This window comes from Malaya genurostris, chromosome 1, assembly GCF_030247185.1.
Source record: "Malaya genurostris strain Urasoe2022 chromosome 1, Malgen_1.1, whole genome shotgun sequence".
Taxonomy (NCBI): Eukaryota; Metazoa; Arthropoda; class Insecta; order Diptera; family Culicidae; genus Malaya; species Malaya genurostris.
Genome location: NC_080570.1, coordinates 108,056,042 through 108,078,214, shown reverse-complemented (window position 1 = coordinate 108,078,214; position 22,173 = coordinate 108,056,042). Strand labels below are relative to the sequence as shown.

The window sequence follows — 22,173 nt, the reverse complement described above, 5'->3', positions numbered from 1 at the left end:
GGTGTAATGAGTAATATGAGAAAGGCATCATTACACCACTAGGTGGATTAAAATAGGTTTTTTAAATTTGGTTTAGGTACGTTGAAACATATGATTCATGTTCAAAGTTATGAGATGAAGGGATGAGATAGAATTAGAAGCTGAAATGAAATAGGGAGCCGTTACCCTATTATTGCTGATATTTATGGTTTCAAAAACACTATCGGATATGCGATGTAAGCGTTAAAACATGCTTCTGTGAACTAACTGAAACATTTTTAATCCTATTCTAACGGAAAAACTATGTGATAATGGCACTATTTGAATGACAAGAGAAAGGCATTAGCAAATCACTAGGTGGATTACGAAGAGGTTTTTGATTTCATATATAGCAACTACTTCAACTCTGTATCAGAGATGCAGATGATACGATGTTGATGTCATTAATCAGTTGTCGTATGTTCGATTCCCAACTGAGGAGAGTTTTTATTGTCCGTAGAATCGTAGAGTAAGAAAAGGCTGTAAAACTTGTTGAAACAGAAGGTCAAGTTCCTCACTGGAATGGCGTACTTGTACTTTGCTTTGTTTTGTTTGATCACTTCAGTTGATTTACAAGATAAGCATACCCTAAGAGTCTAACATGTAGTCGATTCGAATTAACTTACGTTTATCACGCAATCCAAATTTTTGAACAATTGTTGTTCACGCTATTGTTATCTGTACATGATACACGACCCAAAATCTATGGAGTATTTTTTAGCGAATACTCGTCTTTAGTGCTGTATCGCTGTATTGCAAGATCTGAGACCCCAGCAACGCTGGTCAGCGGTCATTGTCGCAGTTGATTCGGAGAAATCTATGTAAACATGTTCAAAGCTCCAAAAATAGACAACATGCGAGTCTCTGCGAGCAAACTGAGAAAAGGTGATCGACGAGTGTGACAATCCAGACACAGCAATAAATTATCGAAAATATGTAATCTTTCTCTTTCGCCGCACATGTTTCCTTCCGCGGCATGTATCGAAATCTTGATAACGCAAATGAGCCAAAATAAAAAGAAAAGAAAAAAAAGAACAACACCACACACAGCAAAAGAAAACAGGTTCAACTGGCCTATAAAAACGGGTGACAGTGGGACATTGGAAATCGAAAGGCATTTCTTCAAATGCCCGGTAGTACTTGTTAGACTTTTTTGCTTAGCAACGTTAGTCTGTGGAAAACATTGTAGCTGAACGGTGCCGTTTGAGATGAACGTTATTAAAGTTTTAGGGGTCGTGGCTCTCCTGATTGGAGTAGCTTGCTGTTACCAGATAAAGCCTAGAAACTACGACAGATTTGTGGCACAGCAGAAAAAGTTTAATGGTAATTTATACAAACATGAATAAGTGATTATGAGGTTAATCGAAACGTTTTATTCCGATAGAACAATTTGAGCAAGAATTTTTCGTCGAACACATGAACTACACAACAACCGGGATTAAATCCGCTCGGTTGAATGAAATGTTTGAATACCTTCGCCATAAACCGGATATGTTTCGTTTGGAAGTGGATCAACATCCGATTTCGTATCAAACCACGGAGTGCACAGCATGTCGAGCATTGGTTACTACTTATCTGGGATATCGTCGGGTACTGAATTGGGATCGTGATCGTATCGCCACTCAAGCGGCTTCTACGTGCGACTCTATGCAAATTCTGCTACCGGAAAATTGTGTCAAGATTATTGATAAAAACATAGATGTTTTCCTGTACATCATTGACAACAAACCTGAACTTACCGCGCAAACGGTTTGTGGAGTTATTTTCCAATCGGGTCCCTGTGTTTTGCAGGATCCTGAGTTCCTTGATTGGACTATCAATGTTTCTCCAGGGGGTACTCCAATAACGGCATCAAAAACCGGCTCAAATAGGAGTGCAAACGATCTAAAAATCATTCATTTGACTGATCTACATTATGATCCCCATTACCGTACGGGCTACAACGCAGTTTGTGGAGAACCTTGCTGCTGTCGCGAAGCCCAAGGTATCCCCGAAAATCCTGCTGACGGTGCTGGGGAATGGGGTGACTATCGTGATTGTGACTCTCCGTGGAAAGCGGTTGAGGATGCTGTTCGTGAAGCCGGCCGGAAACACCCGGATGCTGCTTACATTTATCATACCGGCGATATTATCGATCATGGAGTGTGGGAGACGACTAAGGCTGGAAATATTCGCTCCATAACTAATACTATTAGTCTTCTTAAGGAAGTGTTTCCATCCAAACCGGTATATAACGTGTTGGGTAATCATGAGATTACACCAACAAATGTGTACGCTCCTAGTCATATCGATGTACCAGAATTTTCACCCAGTTGGGTTTATGAACTGGTTGCTGACCTTTGGGGTACGTGGCTGCCAGCCGATGCCAAGCAAACAGTTAGCCAAGGAGGGTTTTATACCGTTCTTGTTCGACCAGGATTTCGAATAATCGCTCTGAATAACAATGATGCCTACACCTTCAATTGGTGGATCCTTTATGATCCAGCTTATCTCCGGGGACAGCTTCAGTGGTTACACGACACTCTTCTGCAAGCTGAAGCAGCTGGTGAAAAGGTTCATATTTTGGCGCATATTCCTATCGGTACCGGATCAACATTCGTTACTTGGGCTCAACAGTACCGACGCATTCTCGATCGCTTCTGGGATACCGTAACTGCACACTTCCATGGTCATACCCACGCCGATGAGTTTAACATATTCTATTCGGCTGCCAATCCACAATATGCTATTAATGTGGCATTCAACGGTGGAGGTACCGTTCCGTTCAGTAACTACAATCCTAACTACATCGTGTACTATGTGAACCCAGAAACCTTTGTTAGTATTCCCACTAATGCAAAGATACCCGTAATATTGAGTATTCTCTTATTTACAGGAAGTCACTGATTATGAATCGTTCTATTTCAACCTAACCGAAGCAAATCTGAATCCGTCGAGGGACCCACTGTGGCAGGATTTGTATTCTTTTGCGAGGGACTTCAATATTCCGAATGTGTCTCCAGCCACACTGGATGGTTTGGCACGTCAGTTTGGATCTACCCCACAGGAGCTTCATCGGTACTGGGAGTTCAAGGTGAAGCGAGGAGATCCTTTCTTAGAACAGGGTTGTGATGGCGAGTGCCTGCTGAACCATCTATGTACAATCGTTACGAATGAAGCTAATGATGATAAAAAATGCAATGAATTGGTTTCGATCTACAGAGAGAGCGAGAACGACCGATGGAAATAAAAGTAGATCCCGTTAATTTGGATGCTTTGATGAATTTGGAGTTGAAAATGATCTGTTAAAGCTTGTGAATTGAATTCCGTACATCAAAGAATGAAATACAAGACCCGTGAACTGTTTACCAAATGTGAATGTTATATAAGTTGTCGTTTTTATTATGAAAGTTATAGGTCCGGTGTTGAATCCTTCGACATTTCTGACAATTTCCGTTATCTGAATATAATTCAAAAGTTCAGTAATTTAACGATGTATGTTTTTGTGAATTGTGTCATGTATGGATTTATTTCGTGTTGGAATTAATTCGTAGTGTTTTACAAACTATGACGATATGCAACTATTCATAGTTGCACATACAAAAATATATATTCTCCCAGAAGCTACTGACATAGCGCATCTTAACCAGTAATTGACATTTCGTTCGTAGTGATTGCTGTGCAGAATCAAACATATCGAAGTTTGTGTCTGAAAATCGTTTTTACGGGGAGTGTTACTTCATTACTTTAACATGAAGAAAAGCGCTGCGAAAAATTATCCTATTTTGTAAAAGTACACGGTGAACTTACCCTCAAACATCGATATTTGAACTTGCGGAACAAGGATCGTTCCGCACAACCGAAAAAGTGCATTTGGTGGCATCAACTGAATGTTATTTCCCAAGAAAACAGCAGTTCCACAATTACTTAAAACATCCACTGTATTACTGCTTTTTACATGCGGATTTTTTGATGGCCGGATTTTTTTATTGCCGTTCTCACTTCCACTTTCACATTCACTTCACTTACATGTCACTTCACTTGATTTTCCCTATTACCAATATCACGCATAGTGAATCACTGTAAAGACTGTCCCAGAAAGTATGGACGCAACCAAAAACCGATGCCACTTCGCAATGGTTCAGAATCTGTCAATTTTAATGGCTGCGTCCTGTTGTTTACACTCTTCTCTAACCACTTGTGCAGTTGTTTATTCGTTTTCATTAGTTTGTTTCGAAATGCGTGGACTTTCAGCAGAACAACGTCGAAAAATTGTGTACAAATGGTGCACAGAACGCGGACTGTCACTGAGATAGATAGCAAAAATGGAAGGAGTAAGTGAAAAAGCCGTGCGAAATGCAATCAGGAAGTTCGGTGAGGATAACACCTTTGAGGATAAACCGAAAACGGATCGATACGTTTATCCAACTGAGGGTCCTTCTAACCCTCAGTTGGATAAACGTATACTGAAGGTGTTCGAGCAAAAGAAGGAGGTTTCAGTTCGGGATGTGGCCAAAACGTGAGCACTTCGAAGTCAAATGTTCTTCGTGCTAAAGAACGTTTGAATCTTCGCACCTATAAGAAGCAGAAACAGCCAAAACGTAGTCCGAAACAAGAAGCATCGATCAGGCCGAGGGTTCGAAAGCTGTACAATACGTACAATCATGGACGACGAAGCCTACGTGAAACTCGATTACAAATCCTTGCCGGGACCACAATATTCTACGGTGCGAGAAGGGCAAGTGTTAAACCAGTCCGAGACATCGATTGAAGTCGAAAAATTTGGTAAGAAAGCTATGGTCTGGCAAGCAATTTGTAGCTGCGGTAAGATTTCGAAACCCTTCATCACCACTGCTTCAATGAACAGCGAAATATACATCAAGGAATGTTTACAAAAACGACTCCTACTCATGATTCGAAGCCACAAGGATCCTGTTGTCTTCAGGCCAGATCTTGCTTCTTGCCACTACTCGAAATCAACGGTAGAATGGTATACTACCAAAAATGTCACTTTCGTCCCAAAAGACATGAATCCACCGAATTGCCCACAACTTCGACCAATTAAGGAACTTTGGACATTAACGAAGGCACATCTTAGGAAATATGTCTCGGCAGCCGAAACCATTCAACAGTTCGAAAAAAGTGTCAAAACTTGTCGCCAAGAAGTCTGTACAGCATTTAATGAAGAACGTTCCCGAGAAGGTGCGCCAGCTAGTCTACAATGGCTAAGTAGTGAATGTTGAGAATAATATTCTGTTGTTGTTGTCTAATATCTAGATAGAATTTGAATATCTAACACTCATTTTTTCTACGAAATGTTGGTGGCATGATGTTTATAATGACATCAAGTTCATCCAAATAATTACTTTTGTCTTTGAAGCGACTTCCGTACTAAGGATCTAAATTCACTTCACTCGATTTTCACAGTGAAGTAATACCGATAATAAGGGTCACAATCACTTTACTTGGTTTTCACCGTGTAGTGATACCGGTAATAAGGGACGATAACTTGATAATACAGAACAAGTTCACGCTGCATATAAGTTCACGCTGCATATAAACGGAACAATGTATTCTAGAAGTAGCTTAGAAGTGTAGTTAATTACTTAAAAAACGGGTTGCTTATAATTCTATTCATGAACTTCAGAAGCTGCTTAAGCCAAGTCAGTTCATCTCATCCGAACTTTTGGTTAATTGGGTTGTTATGAGTTGTTCCAACCGGATGGACACATTACTGGTGGAAAAATACATGCGACAATCGATGCGTTCCGATGGAGCATTTCAGGAAAGATGGTCGCAATATAAGGATCGTCACGACAAAGAAATTTTGCTTCATGATAATGCAAGACCCCATGTATCGAAAGTCGTGAAAACTGATTTGGCAACGCTGAAATAGGAAGTTTTGTCGCACCCGCCATAGTCACTGGACGTTGCGTTATCCGATTACCATTTGTTTCGACTTATGGCTTGTCAGAACTACACTACGAAAACTACGAAATGGTCAAAAATTATATCAATTCATTCATCGAATCCAAAGATTTTGAATTTTTTTCAGCGCCGGAGTTTTTTCAGAAAGATAGCAAAAAGTAGTAAATAACAAGGGGTGATATGTTGAATAATACTCTAAGAATCAAGCACAAAACTTTGCAAAAAACCACTACGATTTAGTTTTAACACTTGCGAAATCTATATATTCTGAATAACTATGGAAGAGTTCATCCAGATAAGTAAATATTTTATATACAACAGACCTTACCCAATTTTTTATATGTACCTAAAGTTGCTTTGACTTTGATAGTCCTTTTCAAGGCTACCTGGAACATTAACATTTTTATCAATGAATAAGCCTTTCCACGCTCTTTATCCAAGGAATTATATTCCAAACTACTCGGTCTTTTTCAAGACCAAAACTAAATCAGTCTTTTTGAAGCTAGCTTTCGAATGTACTGTTTTTTTATCTATTCCGTCCCGGTCAGTAACTAAATCAGTATTTTTAAAAGTGCATGAAAATCAGTCTTTCTTAATGCTTGTCGTTCTCTCTATTTATGATCCCATTGACAGTGATGATTTCCAATTTGAAATCATTCCATAATACTATCTTGATAAAAAAGTACCCGGAATTTATTCAGAAAATTAAAAACATCAAAATCGGTTATGTTTCAAAACATTCTTGCCACTGATAAACGACTGTTTTCTTCAGAGTATCGTTGCCGAAACACTCTTCTTACATTTGCAGTTCGTCGCACCATTCAAACCGTTTTTAACGCAAAATTTAATGCAAACTCGTTGTTGCAAGATCAAACCCATTTTGGAAACTGTGCAAAATCGAGTACACGCACAATCGCAGATGTGATCAATACAGCGTAACTTTTACAAAGGTCCAGGTATCAAGCTAAAAATTTAATAGAATATCAATGAAAATTTAATAGAATATGCAATGACAGACGTGGCAATCTAAAAAAAAATCTATTCTGGTGACTGAGAGCGTCACATGGTGGTGATTCCGGGAACTTTTTGATCAAGGTAGTAAGCTTTCTTCAGTCCTTCCGGATGTGAAAGTCTATTGGATGAATTGAAAGATTACGAATGCCCTCTTCATTATTTGTCTGAGGTGCTTTATTTTTTTTCTTCAGCATGATGAAAAGTCCTAACTGTCGGCAATCAATGTGTTCGATTTTGTATGTTAATTTTCAAAAAGAATACATATGTTATAGGGCTATTGTACCAATAGTCGTCTCACTAGTAGAGTCGCCATATTATTTTACCGATTACTCAACTTTCAATCAATGAATTGTGATAAAATCGTATAAAAGATCTTTGCTTCGGCTCTAAGAACATAGTTCAATAGTTCGAACACGAAGTTCAATACTGCTGTCATACCGACGCGAAAGCTTGAAACCAACGTTCCTAGTTTCATCTTACCCTTCAAATCAATCCATTGAACAGAGATAGTAAATCTCGTTCTAACTGATGGTTATCGTATCACATTAGTCAAGTAGGGATATGGTCCAATAGGAGATTGAAATTACCTATTATCTTTCTCCGGAGAGGATCAGCTTAGAGGCCGTGTGGCATCCAACAGCAAAACAATGTAGTCATGAGTAGATTCGCTGGGTTCCTATCCTCAGGTCCTAAAATGCCACAATTGTAGGAGTTTCTCTTTTCCTACTTTTAGTTACCAGAACTCTTTAGTACTAAACTATCACTTCGTTCAACAAATTGCTTTGATTTGTTCTTATTTCGGGAGAATTTTTCTTATTTATACCTTTGCGCTTTCAAGTCCAACCTGGAAATTCTAATTTTTCTGGGTGATAGTGAACCCAATTTGTCCGCGTTCTTTTTCTCTATTTCGTCAGTATTTGTTAGCAATAAAATTGTTTAACTGAAATGATGAACGTAATTTTATTGTTCTAACATATATTTTAACTAAATAAGCTGCTTTAATGTTTTGTTTAGTATTTGTTTGATCGCCTACGAATCTGTCCTGGAGAAATACGATCTAAATAGTCCAAGTAAATCTCGGATCCTTCGAATGGTCAAGTCTGAATTCTTCTTGGTTTAGTCGTCTCGGTTTTTTAGATGTTTTTAGTTATAATAGTTGAAGTGTATGGGTGTTTAGTGTGACAGACAGGTATGACTAAGAAGATCAGAACAAGATACGTTGAAAAATCTGTCTTGGAACTGTTAGAATGAGAGTAGCTACAGAACATAAAGTTTCACTCCGACACAAACCGAGGATCACTAAAGTAGAGCGATTGTTGTTCTTAAGAAGATATGACTTAACAAGAAGATATGACTTCCAGTGGGACTCGAACCTACATTTTCTCAATCGCTAGTAGGATGCGTTATGATTTCACAATCGAAGAACTGTGACAGCTCACAAACCCAACAGTCTCGTAGTTTCCATCAAAAGTTTGGAATTCTGCTACTGAGTCTCGTCGACCCCCAATATCCCCTAAAAATCTTCATTCTCGTCTTTCGATCTCCTCATTCGTGGAGTGGTAACACCCCCTAACAGCGATTGAGTGAACGTAGGCTCAAATCCTGAATGAGGACCTACCGTTTTTCCAAGGTCTTCTATATAAGTTGCTCGAAAAGTAGAAAAAGCTAGACTTCTATACATTCTCAAGAAGTTTTTCATATTATAATCATCTATGTGACTCAAATAAAATATAAAACATATTTTTTTTAAATAAGTAATTTTTAAATAACTTCTCGTACGGTAGGTTGGAGAATAACGCCTTTATTGTTGGTTGTTTATTTGTTTTTTATTATTCATCTGATAAAATATAAAACCTTTTTTTAAATAAGTAATTTTTAAGTAACTTCTCGTACGGTAGGTTGGAGAATAACGCCTTTATTATTGATTGTTTATTTGTTCTTATTATTCATCTGATATCTTAATAAAAAATCTAGCAGTGAGATGATACCTTTTTTTATCAATCCACATGTGCTTTTTGCATGAATATTCTTCGGTGTTTCAGTTTTCATGACATTATTCTAATGTCCGTCGTTTTAAGTGGCAATTTGAGATTTTAATCACTCATTACTCTGTAATGTCGAAACTGCAAATCGGATCGAGTTTGAATCTAAAAGTGTAACAAACGATTAAACATTCCATGATATGTCGAAGTAATTTCCACTTTAGAGTTTAGGGTAATTTAAGATACTTCCAGAGCCGGTATTCAGGAACCAGCATAACCCAAACCGATTCGTATGGCCATATGACGAATAAATTGCAATATTTTTGAGTCCAACTTTAAAGCTTTTCGGGATTGTCAAACCTGATTAATTTTTGTGAAATAGACATTTTTATACTAATTACCCTGTAAACAAAAACAAGATGTTTTATAGAATCTTAGAACTTTTCATTTGAATATTGGATAATTCTAAGATTTCATTTGAATCTTAGATCGGTTCAGCCATCTACGAGAAAAATGATATATATATATATATATATATATATATATATATATATATATATATATATATATATATATATATATATATGTATATATATATATATATACATATATATATATATATATATATATATATATATATATATATATATATATATATATATATATATATATATATATATATATATATATATATATATATATATATATATATATATATATATATATATCATCCTGTAGTTTCGGAACCAGAAGTCGGAACCAAACATAATTCAGGAACCTTGAATTTGAGTTTGTAGAAAACGGTTTAGCCATTTCCGAGAAAATTGAGTGAAATTATTTGTCACACACGCATTTGCTGATCTCGACGAACTGATTCGAATGGTATATGGCTGTTGTGTTCTTCCAGCATTTATTGCTGTAAGTAGTTTAAATCAATATAATTATGGAATTACTTTCAATTCTTGAATTCTGTCATCATCTGGTTTACATATGGCATATTCGAACGATTATGTTGCCAAAAAACGTGCTAAAATCGGTCCGAGGCAAAATATCATGCTGTATACAGTCTTTTGGGTACTTAGAAACAAATGTATGTAACAGTATAAAAAATCGCGTTTTATGTTGCTCCCAAGCATTTCTTTGACAGGCAGCGCTCAAAACTTCTACTACTGGAATAGGGGAAAAAGTCGCTAACACAAAAATTTCGATATCTCCGTTAAAAACGGACGGATTTCAATAATCTATGGCTTGTTGGATAGGTATTACCGTGCGGAATCTAAGTCTGAAAATATATTCTGTTTTCAAGGTCAGTTGTGACAGATACTGTAAAAAAACTGAGTCTCGTCGACCCCCAATATCCCCTAAAAATCTTCATTCTCGTCTTTCGATCTCCTCATTCGTGGAGTGGTAACACCCCCTAACAGCGATTGAGTGAACGTAGGCTCAAATCCTGCATGAGGACCTACCGTTTTTCCAAGGTCTTCTATATAAGTTGCTCGAAAAGTAGAAAAAGCTAGACTTCTATACATTCTCAAGAAGTTTTTCATATTATAATCATCTATGTGACTCAAATAAAATATAAAACATATTTTTTTTAAATAAGTAATTTTTAAATAACTTCTCGTACGGTAGGTTGGAGAATAACGCCTTTATTGTTGGTTGTTTATTTGTTTTTTATTATTCATCTGATAAAATATAAAACCTTTTTTTAAATAAGTAATTTTTAAGTAACTTCTCGTACGGTAGGTTGGAGAATAACGCCTTTATTATTGATTGTTTATTTGTTCTTATTATTCATCTGATATCTTAATAAAAAATCTAGCAGTGAGATGATACCTTTTTTTATCAATCCACATGTGCTTTTTGCATGAATATTCTTCGGTGTTTCAGTTTTCATGACATTATTCTAATGTCCGTCGTTTTAAGTGGCAATTTGAGATTTTAATCACTCATTACTCTGTAATGTCGAAACTGCAAATCGGATCGAGTTTGAATCTAAAAGTGTAACAAACGATTAAACATTCCATGATATGTCGAAGTAATTTCCACTTTAGAGTTTAGGGTAATTTAAGATACTTCCAGAGCCGGTATTCAGGAACCAGCATAACCCAAACCGATTCGTATGGCCATATGACGAATAAATTGCAATATTTTTGAGTCCAACTTTAAAGCTTTTCGGGATTGTCAAACCTGATTAATTTTTGTGAAATAGACATTTTTATACTAATTACCCTGTAAACAAAAACAAGATGTTTTATAGAATCTTAGAACTTTTCATTTGAATATTGGATAATTCTAAGATTTCATTTGAATCTTAGATCGGTTCAGCCATCTACGAGAAAAATGATATATATATATATATATATATATATATATATATATATATATATATATATATATATATATATATATATATATATATATATATATATATATATATATATATATATATATATATATATATATATATATATATATATATATATATATATATATATATATATATATATATATATATATATATATATATATATATATATATATATATATATATATATATATATATATATATATATATATATATATATATATATATATATATATATATATATATATATATATATATATATATATATATCATCCTGTAGTTTCGGAACCAGAAGTCGGAACCAAACATAATTCAGGAACCTTGAATTTGAGTTTGTAGAAAACGGTTTAGCCATTTCCGAGAAAATTGAGTGAAATTATTTGTCACACACGCATTTGCTGATCTCGACGAACTGATTCGAATGGTATATGGCTGTTGTGTTCTTCCAGCATTTATTGCTGTAAGTAGTTTAAATCAATATAATTATGGAATTACTTTCAATTCTTGAATTCTGTCATCATCTGGTTTACATATGGCATATTCGAACGATTATGTTGCCAAAAAACGTGCTAAAATCGGTCCGAGGCAAAATATCATGCTGTATACAGTCTTTTGGGTACTTAGAAACAAATGTATGTAACAGTATAAAAAATCGCGTTTTATGTTGCTCCCAAGCATTTCTTTGACAGGCAGCGCTCAAAACTTCTACTACTGGAATAGGGGAAAAAGTCGCTAACACAAAAATTTCGATATCTCCGTTAAAAACGGACGGATTTCAATAATCTATGGCTTGTTGGATAGGTATTACCGTGCGGAATCTAAGTCTGAAAATATATTCTGTTTTCAAGGTCAGTTGTGACAGATACTGTAAAAAAACTGAAAATTTTGACATAAAACTTCGTATAACTCAAAAAGTAAACATCAGATCTCAAAACCATTCAATAGCGTTCTGGGTGACGGGGAGACCTTTCATTTGCGACTAGTTTGATCAAAATCGGTCTAGCCATCTCTGAGATCTCGACCTCTTATTTGACAACACACATACAGACACACACATACACACACGGACATTTGTTCAGTTCGTCGAGCTGAATCGATTGGTACATGACATTCGGCCCTCCGGGCCTCGGAAAATTTTTCTAAAGTTTGAGCGAATTCTATACATATTTTTTATATTTATAAAAAAAGGTTAAAACTGATAATCATAAAAATTGAGGTATGTTCAACATAAACTAAATTATTGCTAGGACGGAAAAGATCTGAAGTTTTTGATAAAAACTCATCAGTTTTCATGCTCTAATTGTGATGAAAATAATTAGTGGCTGAAATTTTACTAAAATTAATACCCCGCAAATGTCATTCGCTGCTTTCAATGACGTTGACTACTAGAACAACTGTTTAAAATAATCATCAAAATGTACTCGAGATCCTTTTTAAAGTGTTCCAGATTTTCAAGGTGATATGTGTACACAATTGTCACAAATATGCACTCAATTTTGTTCAGAGCTGGCTGAATCGATGTCATAAGTTGCTATTCAATTTTGTTTGCATGCGACTTCCGGTTCAGGAATTGCAGTGTGATAAATAAAAAAATCAATTTTCAGAGCGTGTTTCTATTCATGGCGATGTGAAAACGAATGAAATTTATTGAGTTAGCCATGTAATTCATATAAATTGTTAGTTGATGGCAAACAAAAATTAAATTTATAATAAATCGATTCGGAGTTTTCAGTTTCCAGTTCTGGAAGTACTGGAAATAATGGCAAAAAACTTGATAATGTAACTCACCTCATTTTCTCAGAGATGGTTAATTTCTGAATTTCATCCAGATCTGACTCCCGGTTTTGAAAATACAGGACGACGAATCATAAAAATTTTAAACCCTCATTCAGAACGACGCACAGTGGTTAAAAACTGCAATTTCTGCGATCTGACGTGAATGAACGACCATGTTCCAGCACGCGGAGAAAGACAAATAGAAAAAAATTTTTACTGGAGGTAGATAGAGAATTTTCGTCTTCGACAATATTGTAGCCATTGCAATTTCTGGTAACTTTGTGGAAGAATACATTTCGCTAACGCCATGAAGTGCTTTTCACCGGATGCAAGAAGGTTTTTGAATTACAATGATAAGTGTAAGCATTCATCGCATAGTTTTAGTTTAAACAATTCAGAAGATAGATTAGAGTCTATTGAAATTATGTCTTATATTATGTTCAATAATGTTCTGAAACAATTAAGTACGAAATATGACAATTTTTTGTATAAAACTATCCATAACTATTTCAAAAATAATAAAAGACATGAAATTGCAGTTTTGGACCACTGTGCGGCGATGGAAAAAAAGAAGAATTCTTCTAAGTTAGGCTCAGAACTGTTTCAATTTTTAAGTTTTATTATATTTTCTGGCAAACGAATTGACTTCGGCTATATCTGTTCCAAACAGACTTTTATGTTTTTATTCGAACAAAAAACTTTGAATGCAAAAACTTAGCCTTAACTTCTTCAAAAGCAAATGTTTTTATCCGGTTTTCGCATTCAAAATTGTAAGTAGCGGTTAAGTTTTTACATTGCAGGTTTTTTGGACGTGTTCGGCTTTTGAACTCACTGTTTCAATCCGGTTTTTTGTATTCCAAAATATTTAAACGGGTTTTCCAAACTAAGTTGTACCTAGCCGATTTTTTGCGTTCAGGCGTTCCTATGAGATAAACGGTGGAGCTGAGATGACTAATGGTACCATAAGCCTAACAGTCATCTTGCTTTAATTCCGGAAATGGTACGCACTTGAGTTAGCTGATTTTTCAGTAAAAATAACGTTTCATCACAGCGGTTCCTTAAGGTGCTGTTTTTTTGTGCTGATATATCAGTTGCATGAGAATGTTCGGTAGTTCGGTTGTTCTAAACTAGTCAAATATGAAAAAAATACCGAATTAATTCATGGGTGTTATCGAATCCGGGTAAAACGAGGTCATCAAACTTTCATTTTGCGTTTCGGAGTTTGTAAAGAAGGGAATTGATATATACCAGGAACCAATGCACTAACCTAAGGGGCTTTTAGTAGCCTTCATTTCTCAAGATAAAAAAGAAATTTGGTAGTCATTTTTTAAAATTTCAATTTTTTTTTCGGGTGGGTAACGATACAGAAATTCAACAGTAGCCGTGTAAATTTTATTTGAATGTAAGGTGGTTTCCGTTGGTTTAGTTGTTTTTGAGAATCTAATAACGAAAAAAGTAAGATTCGGAACAAATCAAATTTAGTTGGAACTCTATGAATAACAGCGTAATTATTTTTCCTGTTTACATCGCATTCGTTAGTCAAAAAAAGTTTCCCGTAATTCATCACATTTTACGCTATCTCCCCTTTCCACCACAACAATATCGCAGAGATTGTTTAGCAAGCAATTATCATCGCAGCCCGACTCCAATTCGGGATCTGCCATTTTCACAGTGAATTCCCAGTAACGTCGAAGCTCATCCCGTCCGGACGGTGTTCCCCACCGTTTAACGGTAACATCAGCCTCGGCCGGGCTCAGGTTGTGCATATTGAAATCTGTCGCGAAAGAGTACAGCTTTATCCACTCCGGTCGACGATCGGGAAAGCGATTTGCATCCGTGAGATTAAATATGTACGATTCGGAATCGGTCACTTGCTGTAATGATAAAAAGTTGTAAAGCTTCCATATTTTTTTTTCAATATAGTGCAAAGCTCACGAATGTCTCTGGATCAACGTAGTACACTATATAATTTGGATTAAGGAAACTGAACGGAGTGGCACTGCCACCGATCCAAGCTATGTTGATAGCGTATTGAGGATTTTCACGAGAATAAAATACATTGAACTTATCCCCATGAGTGTGCCCGTGGAATTGTGCACTGATTGTGTCATAGAAACGTTCGACAACACGACGAAACTCACGCTGGCAAGGTGAAAAAAGTGATCCCGACGAGCTGTAAGGGATGTGAGCAAGGAGATGAACTTTTTCATTATTTCGTTCTGCATGCAGTAGAACGTCATGTAGCCATTGAAGTTGGGTCGAGGGATGGTTAGGATCCCATAGAATCCACCAGTTAAATGTATAACAATCCTGGTTGTTCATTGCGATGATTCGAAGGCCTTTTCGGACTAAAGTGGTATAAAATCCGCCTTGCCGGATGGTGTCTAGAGTGGACCTTGGCAACCAGTTGCTCCAAACATCCGCCAAATAGTTGTAGAGCCAATCCATTGCTAGATCTGGTCTGTCCGCTCCGCTCGGTGCAAAAACATTCGTCGGGTGAGCTTCATGGTTTCCAATGATGTTCAATACAGTTTTATCTGGAAAAGCTTCTAACAATTTGTTATGCACCTGGTTCATGGAACGGATGTTATGAGCGATTGAGGTCTCCCATACTCCGTGGTCAATGATGTCTCCAGTATGGTAGATGTATGCGGCATCAGGATGATTTTCCGCCATATGATTGATCACTTCTTCGACAGTGTCCCAAGGTGTGTCACAGTCTCGGTAATCTCCCCATCGACCTGCACGATCTTCGAGACTATCAGGAATACCTAAATCGCTACGACAGCAAACAGGTCTACCACAGTTTGCATTGTGGTCCATGCGGTAGTTGGAGTCGTAGTGAAGATCGGTAACTTGCAATATTTTGATATCGTTTGGACCTCTTGCGTTTGGAAAATGTTTTGATTCCTGGAAATGGTTAATTGTGATGGTACTTTAAATTGTTTTACTTCAAGCAACACTCACAGTAATTGGTTTTCCAGCAGAATCTATATTCACAGACCACTGTTTAATTGTAGGATCACTTATTTCACATGCAGAATTTTCGAAAAGTACTCCACAAACACTGTCCGCACTCAGAGTTGGGCGATCATCAAAAATGTGAATGAAGAAATCAATATTCACATCAATAGCTCCGTAACAGATATCTGGTTCCTGAATCTGCAATAGCGTACAGATCTCATAAGTCGTTTCAAAAAGTTCCTCCCGAGAAGCTCCATCAACGCGTTTTTGGATCAATTGCGAAACAATCGATCTACATACGACACAGAATGCTTCCTCTTTCTGAATTGGAATACCCTGAGGTCGTGTTAAAAAGCGTCTATCCTCTTTGGTGAATTTCCATGCATCAATAATTTCCATGAAACGACTTGTTTTTACGCCAGTTTGTTTCCATAATTGAAATTCTCTTTGAAAATCTTTTTCCAGGTGTCCTAAAGATTAATGATCCACTTGAGTTACTTGCTGTATCTGTCGATTACTATATTATGCTCAGTAATGGTCATTGCACTTCGTTCGCGATAATTTTGTATTCAACTTTTCCCATCTTTTAAAAACAATATGATAACAGATTCCCAAGAGATGATTACGAACATACTAACGGGGAACAATTACGTCACATTGCATTACATCTTACCATGTCGATTTCGCCATGATGAAAGTGATTGGTTGTTATCCTTTGGTTTTGTTTGATATTCTTGGCAGGAGTATGAGATGGTTAATAGTATTATTGAAAAACAAACGCCAAACCACTTCATATTGAGCCTAGGTATTTGTACAGTCTGCGATGCCATCAGTGACTATCGACATCCAATTACATGCGAGCACTTTTATATGAACGAGAAGAAGGGATTCTTATCGCGAAGTATGTAATACCTATCGCTACTTGATCGATCTACGAGTGGAGGTTCTGGGAGGTACGTTCGTTTGCCCCCAGCTGACATTTTTTCTGCATGTTTTCTAAAAATATCTTGCTATTCGGTAATTATTTTATCTCAAACCTAAATTTTCGATACAAAGAAGAGTTCGCCTCAAAACTTTACCGTTTGAAGCACGAAGCGAAGATCTGAATCTCGTATATCTATTGATGCAGTTCGACTGAAATAAAAAGAGTTGTACGTTTCTATCGACATTGATATCTACCAGATGAGATAACTGATGTTTATGCTAAACGGATTTTGTTTAAATTTAATTTGTATTTTTTTTAATCTAACTTTTATTTTGCATAAGCATTCTTTATGACCAAATAGCCAAATACTTGTGATGAGGGAATAAGCGATAATTCTTGGATAGATTTCAACAAAATATATCACAGAAAAAGCTTGCACTTTTTTCATTTAATTCTAAAATAAAACCTAATTTTCCTAGAAGGAAAGATATTTTTTATTTTTTCAACTGAGAGGTCTTCTGATGCTATAAAAATATCCCGCTTTGAATTCAGTTCCAACTTTCGGTTCCGGAGATAGTGTGATTAGGAAAAAAAAGTCAATTTCAAGAGGATTTTTTTCATAAGCAACAATATGATGAGTAGTGAATTCTTCAAACTGGCTAATAATTTTATCTAGTTTGCAGACCAAAGATAATCTAGGGCCAAATAAACTCATATCAGATTTTCATGAAATCAAACTCAAGTTAATCGGTCTGATAATCTCATAAAAATATTCAAGTCTGACTCCCGGTTCTAACATTACAAGGTGATAAGTTTTCAAAATTTCAAACCGTCATAGAGTAAAATATCTTATAAGTAGTGCTCGAAACTGTTCCATTTTGTAGATTATGTTAGTTTATGGCCATACGAACTGGTTTTAGTTATATTGGATCCGTGATTTATTTCAAACCGCTTTGTAAATCGACGGTGCAGAGACTTTTGGAAATTCTTTTGAATTTGTTTCAGTTTATAATTCATATTATTTGATGGATTAATTTTTTTTTTTTTTTCAATAGTATAATATATATTTTCAGGCACACTGCTTAAGCTCTAAGATGCCAAGGGTATTTCCTAATCTTAATTAACGACTAACTTAAAACTAGAATAATATCATTAGATTATGTCGTCTAGAATTTTTGGAAAAAGCTTTTAGCTGGCGTTCGGCAGTGGTCGGTGAATTGAATATTGCATGACTTCCAGTTGGTGCTATCTATGGCCGCTTCCTTTCAGTTCGTGTGGGTCCGCGGGAAACACCCCCAGGCTACGAAGGCCCGGCGGGTGGCCCGCATGCTGGTCATCGACTGGAGCGTAGGACCGTAGGCGGTGATGGTGATGTTACGAAGAGATGAAAAAATAAAAAAAGTAAATATTGTGGAAACCGAGGTAAATAGGGGGTATGGAAACAAAATGTCTGAAAACTACAGAGATCTAATTAGTTGCCATCGAGATGGTGAAGAGACGGGGGAAGGGGGAACGAAAAGTTAGTGACAAAAAAAGATCTTGTTAGTTCCAATGAAGATGGTGGACAGGGACGGTGATCGAGAGAATCGGGCGGATGTTAGTGTCGAACCTGTAGGTGGAGATTATACTTTCTGAGCGAGGTATAACAGATTACACTTGGATATTAATGTGTTTGAGGTACTGGTATATAAGAAGCATATAAGAGATATCCCGACTAGCCAACACATCTCGGACCGGAACTTCAGGTGGTCTACCTCGGGCCCTTAGGGAGTCCTTTAATAAAGACCTGGCGTCACGATACTCCGTACACGTCCATACGACATGCTCGATGTCCTGATAACCGTCACCACAAGCGCAGAGACCGCTCTCCACGACTCCAATACGCCGGAGGTGCGCGTTGAAGGTGTAATGGTTTGACATGAGCCGAGACATCACACGAATGAAGTCACGACTCACGTTCATCCCCCTGAACCAAGGTTTCGTCGATACCCTAGGGATAATGGAATGCAGCCATCGACCCAGTTCGCCATTGCTCCATGAAGTTTGCCAACTTTCGAGAGTTTTCTGACGAGAGATACTGAAAAATTCATTGAAGCAGATTGGTCTTTCGTAAATATCACCTTCTAATGCGCCCACCTTAGCCAATGAGTCTGCCTTTTCATTGCCCGGAATGGAACAATGCGAAGGGACCCAGACTAACGATATTAAATAAGACCGTTCAGATAAAGTTCTCAAATGTTCCCGTATTTTCCCCAGGAAATATGGGGGATACTTTCCTGACTTCATTGCCCGGAGAGCTTCTATTGAGCTTAGACTGTCCGTGACAATGAAGTAATGGTCTTTGGGCAAGGTTTCAATGATCTCGAGGGTGTACTGAATAGCAGCTAATTCTGCGACGTAGACTGAAGCCGGATCACTGAGTTTGTACGAAGCGGTGATGTTCTGATTGAAGATTCCGAAGCCTGTGGACCTGTTGATGTTTGATCCGTCAGTGTAAAACATCTTTTCACAGTTGACTGTTCTAAATTTATTATAAAAAATATTTGGGGCCACTTGAGGGCGCACGTGGTCCGGAATTCCACGAATTTCTTCTCTCATGGATGTGTCGAAAAACACAGTAGAATTTGTAGTATCCAAGAAATGAGCACGGTTGGAAACAAACGAAGAAGGATTAATATTCTGAGCCATGTAATCAAAATACAAGGACATAAAACTAGTCTGAGAATTGAGCTCGACAAGCCTTTCGAAGTTTTCAATCACCATCGGATTTAAGATATCGCATCGGATTAGCAATCGATATGAGAGATCCCAGAATCGGGTTTTCAACGGTAAGACGCCCGCGAGCACTTCGAGACTCATCGTATGAGTCGACTGCATGCAACCTAAGGCAATACGCAAACAACGATACTGAATTCTTTCCAGTTTAATGAAATGGGTGTTCGCGGCAGATCGGAAGCAGAAGCATCCATATTCCATTACGGACAATATCGTTGTTTGGTACAGCCTGATCAGGTCTCCTGGGTTTGCACCCCACCAAGTTCCGGTTATTGTGCGAAGAAAATTGATTCTCTGCTGGCATTTTTGTTTCAGATATCTAATGTGACATCCCCAGGTGCCTTTGGAGTCGAACCAGACCCCGAGATATTTAAATGTGAAGACCTGAGCTATGGTTCCACCCCCTAGTTGAAGCTGTAGTTGTGCTGGTTCTCGCTTTCTTGAAAATACGACCAGCTCAGTTTTCTCCGTAGAGAACTCGATACCCATTTGAAGAGCCCATGTCGACAAGTTGTCGAGGGTATCTTGTAATGGTCCTTGGAGATCGATAACTGTAACGTGTTGGTCGTTTGTGTAACGATAACTGTAACGTGTTGGTCGTTTGTGTCGCGAATGACCGGCCTTTAATTTCGATTTTAACGCGTGTTAAAAGTGCTGTTTTGTGTTGGAATAGGGATATTTGGTGCCAGTGAACATTTGCTCCGGACTGAAAGTGCAGCTGAGGAGTTTCGGCCACGGATAGTGTGGTTATTCACCGTTGAAATTTCACACGGAACCGAAACTAAGTATCGCTTGCAAATTATTGTTTTTGTTCTCCTCGTCGGGCGCTCACAATGAGCGACGGTATGGAGGTGGAAGACAGTAGCGACAACGGGGTACATCGTTCCCCGTGCGCTCAGTGTGCGTTGCCTATCGTCGACAGCGACGAGAGTGTGGAGTGTTTTGGCAAATGCAAACTTGCCATACACACAGCGTGTTTGCCCGGCGTAACAGAGGTCGAATTGAACCTGTTACGTAAGCTGAAGAATTGCGTGTATGTGTGTGATGCGTGTTTGGCGCTGCATGAGTACGACGATAGACACCGAGAAAAAGTGTTGGACGAAATTGTGAATAAATTCAATGAGTTTGCATGCGTCATAGACTTGGCGAAAAATTTCGAAACGAAAGTGAAAACGATTGTGAGCAGTGAATTGAGTGCTTATGTTAAACGGTCTGCCGCTGCTACCGAGAATAGTGAACCTGGTCGTGTGTTGCGTTCTACATCAAAAAAGCGGAAGCTGGAAGCTGCCCTCGGAGAAAATAAAAATGATGGGACACCAAAATCAGGGCTAACATTTGCTGACATGGTGAAGATTCCTGTGGTACCCAGTACGGAAAAGGTAGAGATGCGACCGAAAGTCCAAAAAAAGCCTGACCCAGTAGTGATTATCAAGCCGAAGCAAGGATCCGAGAGCACAAATACCAGAGAGGAACTAAGGAAAAGAATCAATCCGAAAAACATGAGCTTAAACAAAGTGATCCAGGGCAAGGATGGCACTGTAACGGTAGTACTGAAAGACGTAGCGTCTTCAAAATTGCTGAAGGAAACCGTGGAAAAAAATATGGGAGAACAGTATGACGTAAAGATACGCGAAGGAATAAAGCCTACCATCAAAATAGTCGGATTGAGCGAAGAAATGGATGAGGTGGAATTAAAGGAAACGTTGGTCGAGCAAAATGACGTATTCAGCGACCTGAAACACTTCAAATTGCGGAAGTTCTACTGCAATGAGAAGTGGAAGTATGCCCAGTACAGTGCAATCGTAGAACTCGATGCAACCACCTTCTTCAAAGCCATGGACGCTGGAAAGTTGAATGTTGGTTGGGATCGATGCCGTGTGTTCGATGGTCTAGACGTGACTCGCTGTTACAAGTGCTGTGCCTTCAACCATAGGATTGCTGATTGTAAGGCTGAACGGGAGACATGCGCGATCTGTGCCGGTGAACATAACGTGAAGCAATGCCAGTCGAAGCAGGAGAAGTGTGTAAATTGCGACAAAATAAGAAGTGAGCGGAAGCTGGACATTGACATAAACCACCCAGCGTGGAGTAGTGAATGTCCCGTTTACATGAGAGTCAAAAAACGGCGAAATGAGCAAGTTGACTACACCGCATAGCAATCAGAATCATATGAAGTGATATGTCTGAACGTTGCTGGGCTTCCGACGCATTTTGATGAACTGAAACTACTTATCGACCATGTCAAACCAAAGCTGGTGATTCTGACAGAAACACACTTGACTGTTACTAGAGACACTGACGAGTTCGCAATCCCAGGCTATAAAATGATAAACTGCATCTCACGGTCTGCTCATACTGGAGGAGTGTCGATGTTTATCGATAACCGGCTCAAAAGCACTACCATCTCTTGTAAGACCTTCGGTGATAACTGGCTTCTTGCAGTA

At 37.7% G+C, this 22,173-nt stretch overlaps 2 protein-coding genes across 2 annotated transcripts; one reads left to right on the top strand and one right to left on the bottom strand.

The window, feature by feature from the left end:
• Window positions 1-1,125: 1,125 nt before the first annotated feature.
• LOC131425350 (sphingomyelin phosphodiesterase-like) lies at window positions 1,126-3,386 on the top strand. Its single transcript, XM_058587174.1, has 3 exons — window positions 1,126-1,341; window positions 1,403-2,835; window positions 2,894-3,386. The coding sequence occupies exons 1-3, from the start codon at window positions 1,227-1,229 to the stop codon at window positions 3,245-3,247; spliced, it is 1,902 nt and encodes a 633-aa protein (XP_058443157.1). The 5' UTR covers window positions 1,126-1,226; the 3' UTR covers window positions 3,248-3,386.
• An 11,033-nt stretch (window positions 3,387-14,419) lies between these two features.
• On the bottom strand, window positions 14,420-16,852 carry LOC131440316 (sphingomyelin phosphodiesterase-like). The gene is made up of 4 exons (XM_058611489.1): window positions 16,703-16,852; window positions 16,033-16,499; window positions 15,001-15,975; window positions 14,420-14,939 (listed from the first exon to the last, which is right to left on the bottom strand). The coding sequence occupies exons 1-4, from the start codon at window positions 16,821-16,823 to the stop codon at window positions 14,601-14,603; spliced, it is 1,902 nt and encodes a 633-aa protein (XP_058467472.1). The 5' UTR covers window positions 16,824-16,852; the 3' UTR covers window positions 14,420-14,600.
• Between the last annotated feature and the right edge of the window lie 5,321 nt (window positions 16,853-22,173).